This window comes from Hemicordylus capensis, chromosome 3 (assembly GCF_027244095.1).
Source record: "Hemicordylus capensis ecotype Gifberg chromosome 3, rHemCap1.1.pri, whole genome shotgun sequence".
Classification (NCBI taxonomy): Eukaryota; Metazoa; Chordata; class Lepidosauria; order Squamata; family Cordylidae; genus Hemicordylus; species Hemicordylus capensis.
In genome coordinates this window covers 198891561-198911240 of record NC_069659.1, presented here as the reverse complement: position 1 = coordinate 198911240, position 19680 = coordinate 198891561, and the positions used below count along the sequence as shown (strand labels likewise).

Here is a 19680-nt window from a genome sequence, read left to right as displayed (position 1 = left end):
CCCCAAATCCCTTCTCTCTAAAGATCTCTATCAACAAATCTGCCTACAACACTGGAGTAAAGTCCCTGCAAGACCTATGAAATACAATTGTCTTGGAGTTTGCAATAGTGCACCTATTACTGAGCATAATCTGAAGCATTTATTCGCTGGTGTAGCTAGTAATAGGATTCTATGAGGAATGGACCTTAAGCTCATAGTGACCCTACTTTGATTTCTCACCGCTATGAACTGGGAGATCCCACATTCATTTAAATACCAGATTTCCCCAGTTCACTCATTACCTTCAACCTGAAGTGAGGAGGCAGCAGAGACTCTGTATAAGCCCAACATCTGCAATCTGTCTCACCCCATACAGAATCCTGGGGGCAAAATGCCATCTGAACAGGTTCTGAAGTTCAGTCTGCAATGGTACTTGTAAATGATAACAATTAGCTGCTAGCCATTCCAAACAATTCAAGGCCATGTGTATTCAACCCCATCCCCATCCTCAAAAGACTGTGCTTGGAGGGGCTGGGTTTCTTTGTTGGTTTTTTTTTAATGCCATCCACCACACCATCACACATATTTTTTAAATGCCTTCCACCACACCATCCAGCCGCTTGCCATTTCCCCCCTCAGATCTTTGTCTCCTCGTTGCTAGTAATTGGACATGGCAGAAATGCAGTCTACAAATGAAAATAGTATAAAAACACTTAGAATCCTGCATCTCTAATGCTCAAGCAGTCAACAGAACTACAAAACCAGGCTAAATTGACTGCAGCTGTTCATAACAGAGATCGTTACAGGGTCTTCACCACCTCATCTCAAAACATAAGAAAGGAATTGCACATGAAAAGGCTAATTTTGCCTTTCAAAGTCCTCCTCCTCCCAGAAAATACTAAATCCTTGAGGGCTGCTGTCTTTTACTCAGCCTCAAGTTACCCAAGGCTAAGTCTACCACAAAGCTCATGGAATGAATCCTTTCAAAGGACTGAGGGGGGAAGAGGGGAGGATAAACAACCAGTACTGTAAACCATTCTGCACTTTAGTGATACTTTGTTATTTGAACTTAACGCAAAAAAACTACTTGGGTTAAGACACAGAAGCAGCAATTGACTGACTAAACAAGGATGCATTGACAGTTCTTACCTTGCTGGACCACTTTCTAGCTTCATCATGTAATTGCCTGGCAGCCATCATCATGGGTTGGTTAAGCACCTCTCCAGCCTTCTGCTCTGGGAACTCTTCATCCTTCTCTTCAGGGGGAGGTGGCCTGGGGGGTGGAACTTCACCTTCTGGCAGGGGTGGCTTTGGAGGAGCAAGTTCATCAGTGAGCTAAGAAAGAAAGGCAATGGATTTCAAGAGATACTGCATGGATGCAAAAGGAAAATTGCTAGTTCTACAGCAGACTGCAAGATGGTAGTTTTATGTGCTTTTGGTCCATTTTTCAAGTGCAAATTCATTGTTTTGCCCTGTAACAGCAATGAACTTTAAAATGTCCACCTATTAATATGATTAACATTATTCCATAATATCAGTGGTCAGCATCCAGGCTAAGATTTGAGCAAAGGGAGTGCTTCTGCTCATGCACAAGAGAGAAGGGTGATTTTCAGTAGAGGTGTGCACATATCAGATTTTGCAATTCCATTCGAATCGGCCAGACCTTGAATTGATTCATTAACAAATGATTCACAGTCTTGACAAATCAGCCTCAAAATCACTCGAACCTATTCAAGTGGTTCGAGTGCCATTTTGAGGCCTATTTTTCTGGGAAGGGCTGGAAAAACTGGCCTCAAAATGGTGCGGTTCTTCGGGGGAGAGCTGACCTACCAATTGGGGTTGTCATGTAGCCCAGCCCTCCGCTCTAGACTTCGCGTATCAGATCAGTCCTCCAACGCAGGCAGACGTGCCAATTCCAGAGTGGAGGGCTTTTCTACCCACTCACCTCAATCAGCAGACCAGCTCTCCCCAGAAAAAAATGGTCCTCAAAATGGCCCTTGAATCACCCAAATTGATTTGGGTCAAATCACAGGTGATTCTCCATGACCTCGAATAAGGCCTTTTATTTTGAGGGCGATTCAATTTGAGGTCGAATCCCAGAATCACCCCTGATTTGACTCGAATCTATGTGCACATCCCTAATTTTCAGTGAGCCCAACACTCATACATATAATTGACAAACCATGGTTTATCACTGTATCAAAATTGGGCCTCTGTGTGAGCTGAACCAAACTTTAGTGTCAAGTGAGTTCACCCACCCAATAACTACTTTAAATTTTTAAAAGGAAGCCCAGCTAAATGTCTCTCCTTCACTAATGGATTTGCACAGCTCTTGAGCAGGTTTCGACATAATGCTTACATGAAGTTGCTCAAGGTCAGGAGGAGGAGGGGGGAAGTCTGGTTCCTGGGGCTGGAAGGCTTCTCGGACTTTGGCTACAGCTCCTAGAATCCTATATCCAGAATCCAGGAAGTTCTTCTGCAAACCTGGGAAGTTTCATATTTAGTTTTAAATATTAAGTGGTTAAAACAAAGGAAAATTATTTTAAGAGGACAACTAAACCAAAGCATTTGGTAACGTTAAAAAGAAGTGGCCAACATGCAGCACAGTGAAAGGGGCTGCGTTGATCCACCCGTGCTGCTGCAGGGTCGCAATGCAGTGTCAGCCTGCACAAATCACGGATGGTCAAACAACAGCACTGGTTACCTGACAGAACAGTTTTCCTGCTCAGACTAGAAAATACAGGCAGAGTTGTTTGCTTTGCATTCCACTTCAGAATTCTAGTGACTGATGGCAGTCCGGATCAGTCCAACTCTGCACTTGTCAGTTTAACTTCACTAAGGTAATGGGTAAAGAGTCTGAGACAACCTTTGTTTAATGCTTACCAGGATCAGAAATGTTGCCTGCCACCGCTTTAGCATCCATCACCATTGGCGAGATGGTTTTGCTCAGGTCATCAGAAGCAGCTTTAACAGCTTCACGGAACTTGGGATCCTCCGAGTTTTCAACTTCCTTCTTGGCAACTAACAAAATCCGGTTGGCTCGCCGAGCAATGCTGGTGGCCCCGGCTACAAGCATCTGTGGTTGGATATTGGCCATTGCTACTTTGCATTTATCCAGGTCTTTCTTAATGGCTTCTTCAGATGCATCCAAGAGAGATTTTGTATCAATTGCTTCATCCACCAGGCCTGAGGTAAGAAATTGAAATATTTACATACAATGAAAAATAACCATAAATATTGTTTGGGGGGTGAGGAGCTCCCTGTACATGCTCATGACAGGGCTATAACATTCTGTTACTTTAACCAAGCAGAATTTGTCAGATATAGGATTCAGATTCCTGAAAATCTCAGTTCTTCTCTACCATTCTGCTCTTACAGTCTACAGTGCATTCAACTCTATAAAATCCTCAAACATGAAAGGGCTTCCCTTTTTATTTATTGTTTTAAATTCCTGAAAATAATTTTATATGAGTGGAAAACTAGATTTCAAAAAAAGTATCCCACCGCTGCAAGAATCTTCTATCCCACAGGACACTTCTTCTCTTAAAGACAACTGCATGAGAATACCAAGACATCCAAATATATATATCATTTTTCAGTACCAAGTAGGAGATCAAAACAGAGGTCTAACTATTGATTGATCGATTTCATTTATATAGCATCCATCCAAAAAAGGCTCAGGGCAGTTTACAATCAAAAATACTACCATTTAAAATATTAACATGGAACTCATTAAAAACATTAAATATTACTAAAAGCCAAGCTGCAAAAGTAGGCCTTCAGGGCTCTCTTCAGGGCTAATAGGCCTCCTATTCCCATATGGAACATGTTCCATAATCTAGGAGTGGCTACTGAGAAGGCCTGATCCCAAGTTGCCACCAGATGAACTGGCAGCATCCAGAGATGGACCTCTCCCGATTATCTTAGTGAGCCATGGAGATCCTGCAGAAAAAGGTGCTCTCAGATAACTAAGCCACTCTGAGCTTTCAAGGTAACAACGAGCACTTTATATTTTGCCTGGAAACATGCCAGCAGTCAGTATTTACTGTAACTTATCCAGTGGTTATAAGTTGTAGGTTGCCAATAAGCAAGCTAAGAGATTTACGTAAGAAACTACCTTATATCAGTTCACTAGTCCATCTAGTGATGAGAGCCAGAGCCAGCGTGGTGTAGTGGTTAGAGTGCTGGACTAGGACCAGGGAGACCCGAGTTCAAATCCCCATTCAGCCATGAAACTAGCTGGGTGACTCTGGGCCAGTCACTTTTCTCTCAGCCTAACCTACTTCACAGGGTTGTTGTGAAAGAGAAACTCAAGTATGTAGTACACCGCTCTGGGCTCCTTGGAGGAGGAGCGGGATAGAAATGTAAAATCATCATCATCATCATCATCTAACTCATCATCTATACGAATTGGCAGTGGATATCCAGGGGTCTTTCCCACTGCTACCAGGAGATGCTAGGAACCAAACCTTGGACTTTCTGCATGCATAGGAACATAGGAAGCTGCCATATACTGAGTCAGACCATTGGTCTATCTAGCTCAGTATTGTCTTCACAGACTGGCAGCGGCTTCTCCAAGGTTGCAGGCAGGAATGTCTCTCAGCCCTATCTTAGAGAAGCCAAGGAGGGAACTTGGAACCTTCTGCTCTTCCCAGAGCGGCTCCATCCCCTGAGGGGAATATCTCACAGTGCTCACACATCAAGTCTCCCTTTCATATGCAACCAGGGTGGAACCTGCTTAGCTAAGGGGACAAGTCCTGCTTGCTACCACAAGACCAGCTCTCCTACCACAATACAGATATCACTGAGCTATAGCTTTTCCCTTTATTCAAGACAATAGCACAGATTAGTAAATGGACCAAGTTATCTGCAGTGGTTCCATTCCCACCTATGTCTGCAGATAACAAAACCACGGGATGAGGTATTGCGTCAGTGGGGTCTTCCACATGACCTTGCTCAGGAGGGAGGGTTCATCCCTCCCTCCCGAGGGTGGCAGGGAAGGAAGGAGTTCACCTGCTTCCTCGGCAGATGAGCAGCCGCCATCCTCCTACCGCCACACCACACACCCACACGAGCAGTGGGGCAGCAAAGGGAAACGCTTGGAGCAGGAGGATTCCCCGCCACTGCATCCCAGGGTGCCCCAGGGCACAAGCATAACCGCTCCTTCCTCCCCACCGGCTCACTGACAGAAATGGCGGTGGGCCGGGGAGGAGCCGTTGAACCGAGCAACAGTCACCCAAATGATCGCCAGCCCTGGTTAAGCAAACCATAGGCTAAACACTGGGTTAAAAACTCAGGCTTAGCGTGGGGACAGCGCCAGGAGAGACTTCACTCCCAGTGCTTCACACGAGCAGCCTAGCCTGGGTTAGGCTGTGCATGTGAATACCCTTAATTTCAACTGGAGGGTTATGTTCCTACATGGCAAAAAATGGCAGAAATCAGAGAACTAGAGTGCCGTGCCATGCTCTACCAGTCTCCAGCTATCCAGCGATGCCCTTTAAAACCCCAATTTGGGGGATTTTGTGCAACAACAACAACAACAAAATCACAGTAAAAAATTTCTTCAGCTAAGCCACAAAATAGCTCTGCTAAGCAAAATGGTGGCCAGATCTGACCTCAGAGGTCATTTCTGGCCAGCTAGGAGCCACAGATATGCACATTTTAACTCTTTGTTTAACTGCATATACCGAGGTTGGGTGCACATGGCATCAGATACACGAAACAGGGGGTACCGGGGCTGTGGATTACAAGGTCCACCTGTACGTTTCCTTTGAGTCCACTGTGACCTCCCCAACCACTTTAGGAGGGCACAACCACATCTCAGTCGTTCTCCAAGCACCCAAGTCCCTGCCTCTCCCTCTCCCTCCTAAACTACAACAGGTACTTGTCTTCTCACTAGCAGGCCTATCCTTCTCCTTCCCTGTCCCCAGCTGCTCCTGCCTAGATATGCATCTTTTCTGGCAGATAGATGTGGATGTATACAACCTACAGCTGCCATGACTGTCATGCAGGCTCTTTCAGTGCCCAGCTGACATATGGGGAAGTTTTTTGGAAGAATGCATCCTATTCACTTCCAGCCAGGCAGCATTAACCTCCAGTTGGGTCAGCCAGACCACAGAATTGCTGGAGAGCTGAGACCACTATGACACCCATCGCCACCAAACTACAAGTACAACTCTACAGGCATTCCCAAAGCTCAGACCAATACAGTTCACACTCAAAAAAATAATACCATTGTTCCCATCACAATGTGAAACTCATGACAGAAGAACTGGTCATTTTTAGAAAGAGTGCCTGCTCCACTTTGTACTAACGTTTTCAAGTTTGTGTGTGGCTCCAACCCTCTTTCATATGTTTTATACAATTGTAACTAGACCTTGCTCCTCCTCCTTCCAGCTTCCTTTCAATTATATCTTGGGTAAGTCCACAGGGGGTTGTTTTTGTGGCTGGGGGAGGCTACAAGATTTGCAACACCACTACCATTTTTTTTAGATTGTGAACCCTTTGGGGACAGGAGACCATCTTATTTATGTGTTACTTATTTTTCTATGTAAAGCACTTTGAGAACTTTTGGTTGGAGAGTGGAATAGAAGTAGTAGTAGTAGTAGTAGTAGTAGTAGTAGTAGTACCATCACCATTTTACCTGTCATTTTTTCTACATTGTCAATCCACTGGTTCTTCATGGTCTCAAAGTGTTCATAAGCTGCTTGGTTTCCAGGGTTTTTAAGGAGGATGCGGGCAGCAGATACTACCTGCCAGTAAAAAGAAGGGGGCGGGGGGGAAGTCCCTTTATAATATTGCTGCACAAAACAAAGATTTTAGGATTTATTTTGATCATCTGGAAGTTAGGTACCATATCACATTTTAAATAAAGACTAGTTACCAAGTATCATTAGGGGTGTCTTGACAGTGAGAGAGAGAGACCAACCTGAGGTGTGAGTTCTCTGGCTGACTTCACCGTAGCTTGTATGCCTTCCACAGTGCTTTTGTTGGCTGTTCCAACTGCAGCTGCCTTTTCTGCCGTAGCACCAAGCCTGGCAGCATGGTTTTCGAAGTTGGCGGCCCTTTCATCGAACACCTGAAAGTTGAAATCCATCAGCAACAAATATGTCACAATAAAATCAGTTCAGGATTCTATAACAAGCCAGAGGTATAAAACCCATGACCACATGCTAATTCAAGCACAAACTAAGTGCTTATCATTTAGTGGACACCAGCTTTAATGAAATTTCAGTTTTTCTGATTAGTACCAGAACCATTCAACAGAAAGGCTAATCTATTAGTCACACTGTTCATTTTCCAGAGTAGTATCTGTATGTAACAGCAAACACAACAAAGAGTCTTGAGGCACTTAAAGTCTAACAAATTTATTGTAACGTATTGTAGCATCTGTGAACTACTGTCCATTTTATCAGATGCATGAAGTGTAAAACTCAGGAAGCAGAACACACACACACACACACACAGGAAAAATTAGAAACAGGTGTGTCAGTCAAATAGCAGGAAATGCAAGTGGCCTAATCTGATGACTAAACTTACATGTATACAAGATATACATGGTAACACTTTGCAATGGCAGCAATAAGTCATAACAACCTCCTAGCAATGAGTTAATTAACACCAATCAACTTCACACAAATGTGATTCTTGATTAAAGCCTGTGGTGATGATCTCAGACCTCACTATCAATGTTGATTCTTGTTCTAGTCTTCCTTTAACATTTTTTCTCTTGGAAGAATTGTCACTTTAAGGTCTGCGGTTGATTCACACATGAGTGACTAGAATGACTACGTATGGGAAGGGCCAGAAAGGTTTCTGGTCATCTCAGATCATCTTAAACACAATGCTTTTCACATTCAGCCATCAGTCTGTGACCAGTAGTCAAGAGCAAAGGAATCAAGTGATGTGTGTGCATCTATGACCCAAGCCTATGTCTGGCTACTCTCTAGGGTGCTCTCCCCAAGAAGGCTCACCTGGCACTGTCTCCTATGTCTTTTCAACATCAGATGAAGATCTTTATATTTTTACAAGTCTTTTAAACATCAACTAAATTGGGTTTTTACTCTGCCCTATGCTGTGTATTGTTTTAGATCAACCAGCTACTTTTAATTATATTACCACCATTATAATAATTTGTTTAACCATTTTACTTTGTTTTACCCCACTAGCACAGTGTTGAAGGGCAGGTTGGGATTTTTAAAAAAACAAATAAACTTGTGAATTTTGGCACTTAGGAAAGATCTAGAAAATCTCCCTCCCTCCTTATCAACCCATCTCATATATAGAGTGAGTAGTGGCTTCCAAATCCTAACTGGCTCAAGCTATTCAAACAGATATACTTCCACACCTGTCTCCTGCCAGGGATCTCTCTTGCATATTTGACTGATCTGTCCTTGCCTCCTTGGAGCATTAAGCTCCTTCCTTCAGCCCACATTCCCTGTGCAACAGCCTATATAAGACAAGACACCAGAAGGGAAGGTCTCTTCCAGTTGGTGCTAAAGAAGTGCTTTTCAGCTCTGCAATAGCCAGGCATGGTGGTGCATGAATGGGAAAGACTTAATAAGCGAACAAAAAGCTAAGAAGCTAACATGATATTTCCCCCTCTGCTTAGCATGTAGCTGGAACTGGGGATCCATAAGTCTCCATGCCTGCCATGGCAAGTGTCCCACCTTAGAGGGGCGTAGCAAGACCCCCAGGGGCCAGGGAACAAAATCTGTGGAGGCCCCCCCCCATCACACACACAATGTGCGTGTGCCCCAGCGCCCTTAGCTATGCCCCCTGAGTCTGACATCAGGCGCAAGGGGCGGAGCAACCAACATCTCCCTACCACTGTTCCTACCTCCTCCTCGGTGCACCCGACACCACTGCTACCACTGCCTTTCTTATCGTGGGCTTCCCTCTGGGATGTGGGGGTGAGCCGAGCGGGGCAGGCCACCTCCCGTGGCAGCAGCGGGCCTCTCTGGCTGGCCTGTGCACCTACGCAGTTTGAATATCGACATTGCATGCCCACGATGTCACGGGCATGCGACGTCCATAGTCGAACTGCGCAGGCACAAAGTTTGGCCAGAGAGGCCCACTGCTGTCATGGGGGTTTCCCTGCCCCCGCTAGGCTCACCCCCACCCACCAGAGGCCAAGATAAGAAGCGGCAGCGGTGGGACAGCCCACTTGGGGGCCCCTGACCCTCTGGGCCCAGGGACATTTGTCCCTGCTTGTCCAATGGATGCTATGCCCATGCTTAAAACAGTAATGAAGCTCTAAAGACAACCTCCCCCACTGCCCCACCAAGCTCAGGATGAAGACCAAGAATTGTCCAAGTCATGCTGTGCTTTGAGACTGCTTGGAGCACCCAGCACAACATGGGGAATGTGTCTCCGATCCTGTGCTACACTTCTGAGGTAGGGATGTGCATGGAGCTGGTTTGGAGGCCCTTTATGGGCCTCTGAACAGGTTCGAACGGCAGTCAGTTCGATGCGGGGCATGCTCCTTTAAGAGCGGGGAGGGTGCACTTACCCCTTCCTCCACTCTTCCCCCGCTGGCATTCCTTTTTTCTAAAGTTCATCAGTGTGCCAGCGCACCTCCCTGCCTAGATGACTACAAATTTTGGCTGGCTCCCAAAACTGGTGAAGATTTGTGAACCCTGGCTGGAATACTTACTAATATGAGCTCCAGACCAATTGCATACAATAATATTTCAAATTACAAAGAGAAAATTGAAAAAGGTACTGAGGTATTCTTTCCTCAAAGGTTAAACAACTTCTTTCAAAGATTAACAAACCATTGCGATACATAATTATACATGTTTTGCTTCTTGAGCTAACTTGGTCTACAGGTAAGCACTAGTTCAAGTTGGCTTTGCCTACTGTAACTTAAAGCAATGCATGCCAATAGGGCAAAAAAGAAGATGCTTGTAGCTGAACACAGCAGCATATTGTGCGAGCACACGCACACACACACACACACACACACACACTCACTCACTCACCTCATCCCTATTAGGTGCATCAGGAGGAGCAGTGGCTGCTACTGCCAGCAGTTTAATTGGTGTTGTGGTGTCACTGAACACATCAGATACTTCCTGGGTCATCGCTTCCTGCATTCTTGATTTCAGATCCTAAACAGAAAATTAATTACACATAACAGAGAACTGAATTTGCTGTGGCCAAGTGCAGTTTAGAAGACAGAATACAGGGTACAGATACGGACAGTTCAGATTCAAACCTTGTTGAGCCATGAAGCTGAAGTAACAGGTTTTAAGGGGGTGGGAGCCAAACCAAACACTGGGTAGGGCGACGATCTGAATGGGCACCATGACATTAGGTGCTGCTTTCAGAATCCTCCCACTCCAGAGGTCTGAGATGATGAGCTGAAAATGACGGACAATTTCCCAGCACTAATGTTCTCCTCCCCGCAAACCCCATCCAGCTAGCCTTTTCATCTATGTCCCCAGCCAAGAACATCAAACTTCAATAAACCTAGTCATCTCCTTGCCTGTAGTAACAGCTTCTCCCCGTTCTGGTTAAGGAACGATCCCCTTGCTCCCCACACTGTTGCTGGGTAAGAGTTGGAAAAGTCTGGATTAAATTTTGGAAGGAGAGAAAACTATTCTGTTCTCTAGTTCTACATTCTCCTACAAAAGCCCAGCCAGAGAAGGAGAGGAGCTGGTCTTGTGATAACAAGCATGAATTGTTTCCTTTGCTAAGCAGGGTCCACTATGGTTTGCATTTGAATGGGAGGCTACATGTGAGAGTACTATCAGATATTCCCCTTAGGGGATGGGGCTGCTCTGGGAACAGTATGTGCATGCAGAAGGTCCCAGGTTCCCTCCCTGGCATCTCCAAGATAAGGCTGAGAAAGACTCCTGCCTGCAACCTTGGAGAAGCCACTGCCAGTCTGTGTAGACAATATTGAGCTAGAAGGACCAATAGTCTGACTTGGTAGAAGGCAGCAGCTTCATACAATAATAGCAAAGCATGTGGGTAAAATGTCTTCATAGGAAGCCAAACCTAACTGAATAGCAAGATTTTTCTTGTGGATGGAATCATATGAAATTATCTGACCAAGATCCAGACTAATGCTGCACACACACACACTTTTCACCAGTCTCTCCTTCCCTCTAAACTCATGGTGCATCCTGAAAATATATCCCTGGGGGTCACACGACCTTCAGCAACATATTTTTGAGAGGCACAGATGGATTCAAAAAGAAGTGAAAGGGGGCAAGAAGTGCCTCTCCTCCATAGTGTGTGCAGTATTAATCTCTATATCAGGCTTTGTATTGCTACGTGAGAAATTGGGCTCTGTGCAGCAAAGTTTTCCAACCCAGAAAACCCCCAGATATTGCACCAGGTCACAAGACTGATGGGGTGGGAGGAGAGAACCTTCCAAGAATATAGAATATAGCTGCTGTTGAGAATATTGGAGGGCACAAAGATATTCTTTTGGAAGTGGACTTCTTTTGTGGAGGGAAAGATTGCATTCACTAATCTTTTTAGCTCTGGTTAGGGAAATTTCTGGACCACAGATGAAGCCCTGTGTCTGATTGAGTACAAAAAATTAAGAGCTTACCAACAGGAAGAGAAAGCTATGGATGTGGGAAGGGGAGATATTTTAAATGTGAAGAGCAGCTGGGTGATCCTATAAACCTTCTCTTTAATTCTGTTTAGAGAGGGGCAGGCTACAGTTTCTCAGCTGAAAGAATGACACTGTACAAGTGCTTAGAGGCATTTCTAATGTATTTCCACTGGCTAACAGAAAATAATCACTGGCTACCAAGCCTAGGCTCCAACTACTAGATCCCTGGGGAGGTGTTGGTGCTGTGGTTGGGGACAGTTTGGAGTGGGGACAGGTGCTAGGAAACAGACCAATCCCTGTCTAGCAAGCCAAGCTGATATAGTAGACCCTTGCTGAACACTAATATGTTGGGCAAATTCAACATGGAGCCTGATTAGCTGCTGGCTTTAAGAACGGTCAGACACAAAAGCCACTGAAATCCTTTCAGGGACCCTTCAGAAGTTTTCCAAGGAGTGCCTGACCTACAATACAATCCTGACCTACAATACAAAGCCAAATCAGTTGCAGTTGCCTGGATGCAAGGACCTTTCCACTTGGCTAGTTACACAGATATAGACTGGTGGCAATCTCTGCCCAATTGCAGACTCTCCCCGCGTTTACCTTTAGCGAGTCCTGAAGCTGAGCAGCAATGGCCCTGGCTTGAGGCGATTCTCCTTCACCTCTTGCTGCCAGATCAGCTAACTGGGCAGCAAGCTGGTCCACACGGTCACATTTGGCAAGCAGGTCCTGACGATAAGGTCCCATCATGACATTGGCCAGACGACGCCCTTCAGCCACAAGTCCTCGGATTGCAGCCTGACCTGTATCAAAAGTTATTCATCTTTTATTTTAACTTTGTTGTTAAATAAAAATGAGTACAGTAGTTCTACCATTGCAAAACCAGAACAGAGGAGCTAGGGTCAGCACGTTAAATATTTATAAACTGCTTTTCCTTGTGTTCTACATACGTTGTCTCTGTTATCACAAGCAAGTATTATCCCATATTACAGTCTGGAGGAGGGTGTTAAGAACAAAAATAGTAGCTTGCCTAAGCCACCTAGTGAAGGTGTGGCTGACAAGGGAGTTGACCTGGGGATTACCTGGCTAGGGACACCCAATCCGGGTCAGGCTGCACTTGAGAACTGCTGGGATCTGCCCTCACCTTTAGATCTCCTGGAATGGCTGGGCACAGGGCTTTAAAACTGAGCACAGATGACAGACAGGATGGAAGGACTCTTGTGATTATTTCAAAGGAATCAATCAGTCCTGCAGTTTTTATTGAACTTTCCCCCCTGCTGCAGTAAAGCTGCCAAAAGCTTACCTCTATCTATAGCATACTTCATACCTAGTGAAAGTGGAACTATTAACATCCAAAAACAAACAACAATTTCCCCCCACAAATGCACTATGTTCAAGATGTTATGTGATCCAGAAGATCTGTGTGAGACCTGTGAAACAAGGAGCATGTGTTATGGTTTTAATTTTTGAATTCATTGGCATGATGCAACAGGAATTTGGCCTAAGTTTAGGAAGCGCATTTCGACACCGAAACTTATCAAGGAAGATGAGGAGTTCCTGCATGGGACAAAAGAAGCTCTCTGGGTTCAATCACAAGAGGAGGCCTCCCTGGAGAATGAAGTTAACTAGGAAGAAGAGAGCACAGGGAAGCATGTAACACACAGGAACAGGAGATTCAAAAAGGACATCCAAACTATTTAGGGTAGTAAAATCCAAAACAGGTTGTGAGGAGCTCCAAAAGGATCTCTCCAAACTGGGTAAGTGGGTGAAAAGATGGCAAATGCGGTTCAATGTTAGCAAGTGTAAAGTGATGCATATTGGAGCAAACACACCAACTTCATATATACACTAATGGGGTCTGAGCTGCCAATGACTGTCAATGGGAGAGGAGAGCTGGTCTTGTGGTAGCAAGCATGACTTGTTCCCATAGCTAAGCAGGGTCTGCCCTGGTTGCATATGAATGGGAGACTTGATGTGTGAGCACTATAAGATATTCCCCTCAGGGGATGAAGCCGCTCTGGGAAGAGCAGAAGGTTTCAAGTTCCCTCCCTGGCAACATCTCCAAGATAGGGCTGAGAGAGATTCCTGCCTGCAACCTTGGAGAAGCCGCTGCCAGTCTGTGAAGACTGAGCTAGACCGACCAATGGTCTGACTCAGTATATGGCAGTTTCTTATGTTTCCTATGTTCTTAATGACTGACCAGGAGAGAGATCTTGGGGTCATGGTGGACAGCTCATTGAAAGTATCAACTCAGTGCACGGCAGCTGTGAAGGGGACTGAAAATAAAAATGCTAATATTATAATGCTCTTATACAAATATATGATGAGGCAACTTTGGAATACTGAGTGTAGTTCTGGTCACCATATCATAAGGAAGACATTGTAAAACTGGAAAAGATGCAGAAGAGTGCAACCAAGATGATCAGGGGCCAGGAGCACCTGCCTTATGAGGCAAGGCTACAGCATCTGTGGCTTTTTTAGTTTGGAAAAGAGGTGGCTATGGGAAGACATGTTAGAGGTATATAAGATTATGCATGGAGTAGAGAGAGTGGAGAGAGACATTTTTCTCCCTATCTCACAACATTAGAACCGGGGCTCATCCCATGAAACTGAAGACCAGGAAATTTAGGACCGACAAAGTACTTTTTCACACAGCACCTAATTAATCTATGGAATTCTCTGCCACAGGATGTGGTCATGGCCACTAGCTTGGATGGCTTTAAAGCGGGTTTAGACAGATTCATGGAGGACAGGTCTATCAATGGATATTAGTCTGAGGGATATAGGCCACCTTCAGCCTCAGAGGCAAGATGCCTCTAAATACCAGTTGCAGGGGAGCAACAGCAGGAGAGGGGGCATGCCGTCACCTCTTGCCTGTGGGCTTCTCAGAGACATGTGTTGGGCCGCTGTGGGAAACAGGATGCTAGACAAGATAGGCCTTGGCCTGATCCAGCAAGGCTGCTCTTATGTTATGCAATGCCACTGAATGCTGAGCAGTTGGTCCAAGGCTCTACCTGTGGATGGAGACCTGTTGCCACCTGGACAAGGATTGTCATTCCAGTCTCAACCTCCCTTCAAAAGTAGACAGCTCAATAAAGTAAACCTTTTCTTGCTGGCACAGTCCAGTCTCTCTCTTCATGCCCACCCACCCGCATTCCAGGAAGGGCAAAAAGAAGAGAAGGGAGATGGGAGATGATGGCAGGCTCCTGGGGAAGCACTTGGCTTCCCTGAGACTGCTGGAATCGGATGCTGGTGGAAATATTTTTGCTTATGGCTAATTATAAAGCCTAACAAAGAGAGATTAAAAAGGCTCACCTACTCCACGGTCATCAACTGTAGGATTGTCTATCCATCTCTGAGCTTGCTCAATCTTTCCCTCCAGATGAACAGCTGCCTTGACAGGCCTGCTGTTTGCAACAGCCCTGTTGGTTTTAGACTGCAAATTCTGAAGTGATGTAGCTATTTGTTTGGCTAATGCACGGGCTTCTGGAGAATCCCCTTTCCCACTGCGGATCAAAGAGACGCTGTTAAGGAAACTACAAAATCGATTCAAAGGCTAGGCTGGTTTCTATCAACAAGACAAGGCTGAGGTGTTACGTGAATCAGTTGCAATTATAAGCGTTATTGTTAAACACATTTAATGAAGCCCCATGTCTATTTTAAACAATGACAGGATAGGCTCTGCTTAAAAGAGGAAAACAAGTCCCGTAAGTCATGAAAGCAAAATTAACAGGAAGATCTTAACTAAGGACAACTGAGTAAGAAACTACACTCAATTCTGCTCACCTTAAGACCTCCTCTGACACAATTACATTTAGACAAGTTCTATCTATCCAATAAAGGTTTTTTAACACTTCAGCTGTCAAAGCATCCTCTAAATAATGGGTATCTTAGTTTGGTGAAATGCTTAAAATTCTGATAGAGATACCTAGCTGCCACCACACAGCCACTGGACACTGAACTACAGTTTTCATGGTTCTGAGGGGAAGAGGGAATCGTTTTTCAACTAGTTTATGGTACAAATATACCATACCATAAACAAAGTTCTCTCCTCCCTCAAACAGATACTACTCGACAGCAGCATACATACACAGTTAGCCATGAAAGTACAAAGCAAAATATATAGCCATGAAACAATGATCCAACAGAGCTTACAGGTAAGCAATTATGCCCAGGACTGCAGTCAATTCAATTCAATCCTTTATTATGATCACAGACCAGCACAAGGACTGCAGTCAAAAGAGTAGCAATGACAGTGATATCAGCAGCAGCACAGTAATACATACTGTTTCCGAAGGTCTGACAATTTAGCCGTCAGAGCAGAGATTTCTCCTAAGGACCGCAAAATATCATCTCGCTCTTTGGGGTCTTCACAGAGTTCTGCAATTTTTCTGGCTTCAGCCATAATTCCTCGAATATGTTCTTCTCCTTCACTGCCCCCATTAGGATCTGCTAGCCAGCTCTTGATATAAACAGATACCAAGTCATTTACAATATTTCAGTTTTTTATAGCCATATCTATATATTTCTCTTAGACATGCCCGTCACTAATCCCATGTGTGGCAGCTCTCGTGAGCAGAAGCACCATGGTGATTGGGCAGTGGGAGTTCCATATGCAGATAGGGAGGAGGAGCTTATGGCACCGTGATGATTGGGCAGTTGGGATTCCACATGCAGATAGCGAGAAGGAGCCTGTGATGGTTAAGGTCAGCTGGAATGCAACTGTTACTGATCGGAAGATGTTCTTGATTGTAGAAGAGAGGAATGTATAGGATAAGGATAGCGGGCGGGGGTCTGCGAAGAGAGTAGGGTCATGAAGGAGGAAAGAGCCCTTTCAGGAGAAGGAGGCTGCTGTTGTGTGAATTAGATGAGGAAACAAGATGAACAAGATCTGTTAACTCAGGAAGCGGCGGGGGGAGAGAGAGAGAGAAAGAAAGAAAGAAAGAAAGAAAGAAAGAAAGAAAGAAAGAAAGAAAGAAAGAAAGAAAGAAAGAAAGAAAGAGGGGAAGAAAGAGAGAGGCAAAGAGCAAGTGGAGGAGAGAAAGGAAAAAAGAAGGGAGAGGAAGAGAGAAAGAATGAAGGGCGAGGGATGGGGCCGAGCCTGTCAGTGGCCTGAGGGGAACAAGCGGCCATCGTGGCACCTATTGGCAGCAAGGAAAGGCCCAGTCAAGCACTGCTGCTGTTTGGGGCTACTGAGACCATTAGCGGAGGGGGAGAGGCAGGCAAGGGATGGGCCCAAGACTGTCAGTGGCCTGAGGGGATCGAGCGGCCATGGTGGCAGTGAGGAAGGGCCCAGTAAAACTCTGCTGCTTCTCCTGTGGAGAGGAGCAGGGCTTGGGTGAGGGTGGGGAGGTCTCTTGGGATAGGGGCCTACAGCTTGGACGATAGGCGCCAGCAACGCTGCAGCCATGACCAAGAGGGATGAGGGGGATGGAAGCAACCGGATTGAGGAAGAGGAGCAGGAGTGTGGTTCAGGTGAGGGTGGAGAGATCTCTGTGAGGGGGACTGGCGGGAGTGAGGGAAGCACTCAGGTACTTGTGCGCAGATACTCTGCGCAGGTTAAGCTAGTAGGACATATTCTGAGAATTAATGCTTCCTCAGATTTAGGTAAGATTAAGTAAGTATCCCAAATTCCAGTTCTGTTTGGCACAAAGTTCTTTTTTTAGAGTCCATCTGGACCGAAGGTGGGATGTATTGCAAGAAAGGCAAGAGAAGTGTGCACATGCATGCACACACTCTAGGTTCTTTTTCAGAACATGAGTAACTATATACCATTTTTGGAAGCACTGGAAGAATCACCAAAAAGATTCTCAAACCAGTTCAGTGGGCATGTTTTTCCAAAAATGTAAATGTATGGAAATCACACTCTTGGTGCAAGAAGCCTCAAAATCCCATACCAGTCCTATCACACACATCCACACACCTCCTGTCTTTGTAAACAGAGATTCAACCTGGAGCCTTGCTTTACAACATCGCTAAAGGTATGACTTTGAGGAGTGCAACTGAGTCTTAGAAGAGAAAGCCATTCTTTTAGAGACATCTGTCAACTTAACGCTTAAATCCAAACAATTGTTATGAGCTGGAAGGAAATATGGTGCTCCCATTAAGAGAAGTTTGAACCCACTGTAGCTTAAGAGAATTAAGGGGGATCATTTAATTTCTTCTTCAAAACAGCATGATGAGTACCTGAGCAGAATCAATTTTTTTCGCAATTGCCTGCTTCGAGTTAGTCATGGCCTCCAGCTTGCGAGCTGCATTTTCTACTTTTGCTGTGAGTAAATCCAGACCTTGGGACACTTGCTGTGCCTTCTGCGTGGCCAGTGGTGTAGCACCTTGTCCTCTGTTCAAGGGGGAAAGAGATACATAAAACCCTACATATTCTTACCAACTAGGGCCTGCTTCCATGTAACTCAGTGAAAACTGCTGATTTATACAAGAAGTATGCAGAATGTGATCGGGATCAAAACCTGTCCCCCCCACCAGACACTGCTGATCTTGACACCTGAGGCAGGGAATTGGTTTTGACCCCATCTGAGCCACCTTTTTTATTCTAGTCCATTCGTTTATTTGTTTGTTTGTTTGTTTGTTTCATTTATATCCCGCTCTTCCTCCAAGGAGCCCAGAGCAGTGTACTACATACTTAAGTTTCTCTTTCACAACAACCCTGTGAAGTAGGTTAGGCTGAGAGAGAAGTGACTGGCCCAGAGTCACCCAGCAAGTATTATGGCTGAATGGGGATTTGAACTCGGGTCTCCCCGGTCCTAGTCCAGCACTCTAACCACTACACCACGCTGGCTCTCAATTTTATCAGTCAATTAATAGTAAGTATGCATGTATTTATTTTCCCTGAAAAATCCAACTAAGTGAATTTTACATATTTGAATGAGATAAGATACCTGGTGAGGTTTTGACTGGGTTTTTCGTTTTTTTAACTTAATGATATGTCATGCAATTCCATTTCTTGACAGATTAATAAACCAGCTGAGAAAACTGCCCAATTACCATGGATTTTACTAGAACCAGGGGTCAACCCATGAGATTGGTTGCCAAGAAATTTAGGTCCAACAAACAGAGGTACTTTTTCACACAACGCATAATCCACTTGTGGAATTCTCTGCCACAAGATGTGGTGTTGGCTACTAGTTTGGATGGCTTTAAAAGGGTTTGGGTAACTTCATGGAGGAGAGGTCTATCAACGGCTACTAGTCGGAGGAGACTATAGGCCCTCCAGCCTCAGAGGCAGGATGCCTCTGAATACCAGTTGCAGAGGACTAATAGCAGGAGAGAGGGCATGCCCTCAACTCCTGCCTGTGACTTCCGATGGCATCTGGTGTGCCACTGTTCGAAACAGGATGCTGGACTAGATGGGCCTTGGGCCTGATCCAGCAGGGCTGTTCTTATGTTCTTACTAATCTTGAGTAGAAACTCCTCATTTGAGGGGCAGGGAGAGAGGAGGGGAGAGCTCTTTAATATTTGAACTTCAATGAAAAGAACTCTGGATCTGGGCAAGTGCTGTGCAGAACTCATGTTCCTGGAGGAACCTGATGAGCAATATTTGCATTATGGCAAGTGGTGGAGCAACAAGCCCTGTAACTCCAGAAGACCTTTGTCCCAGGAGCATAACTCTAAGGCTATTCTTGCCTTACCATTCAGAAACAGAGACCTCTCCCTTTTCTACTTCCCCCAGAAACTGTATTATCCCAGCTGTTGCATAGACACAATTAGGGTGAGAGATTAAGTTTTCTTCTATTTGTTTATGGCAAAGGACTTGCCCTGGATAACCCCTATGTACTAGTAGAACCCTCTCTTCATGACAGACTAAATAAAGAATTTAGCAGCAGAGGACTCTGCATTTCCTTAAAGCAACAGCTCATTCAAAGAGCAAGAGTCCCTGCCTGTGACCTCCGGTGGCATCTGGTGGGCCACTGTGTGAAACAGGATGCTGGACTAGATGGGCCTTGGGCCTGATCCAGCAGGGCTGTTCTTATGGATTAACCACAAATTCAAATGTAACACTTCAAGCAAACTGAAATTACAGATGCTATTGGTTTGATTAGAGGCAACTCCTGAAGACACCCAGATCCATTCTCTCCCCCATTCCAAGCCTCCAGTTATAAGATAAGCAGTGCAAC

The 19680-nt window shown here is 45.1% G+C and overlaps 1 protein-coding gene across 6 annotated transcripts in view; it reads right to left on the bottom strand.

The window, feature by feature from the left end:
* VCL (vinculin) overlaps window positions 1-19680 on the bottom strand; it is a 176068-nt gene that overhangs the window by 13566 nt on the left and 142822 nt on the right. For all 6 annotated transcript variants that reach the window (XM_053306579.1, XM_053306574.1, XM_053306575.1 and 3 more), the window contains exons 9-18: window positions 17735-17888; window positions 15835-16010; window positions 14864-15054; window positions 12152-12351; window positions 9963-10091; window positions 6908-7057; window positions 6623-6731; window positions 2863-3165; window positions 2339-2463; window positions 1129-1314 (exon numbers count right to left, since the gene is read on the bottom strand). In XM_053306579.1, coding sequence (XP_053162554.1) covers window positions 1129-1314; window positions 2339-2463; window positions 2863-3165; window positions 6623-6731; window positions 6908-7057; window positions 9963-10091; window positions 12152-12351; window positions 14864-15054; window positions 15835-16010; window positions 17735-17888 — 1723 coding nt within the window. The remainder of the gene's footprint in view (window positions 1-1128; window positions 1315-2338; window positions 2464-2862; window positions 3166-6622; window positions 6732-6907; window positions 7058-9962; window positions 10092-12151; window positions 12352-14863; window positions 15055-15834; window positions 16011-17734; window positions 17889-19680) is intronic.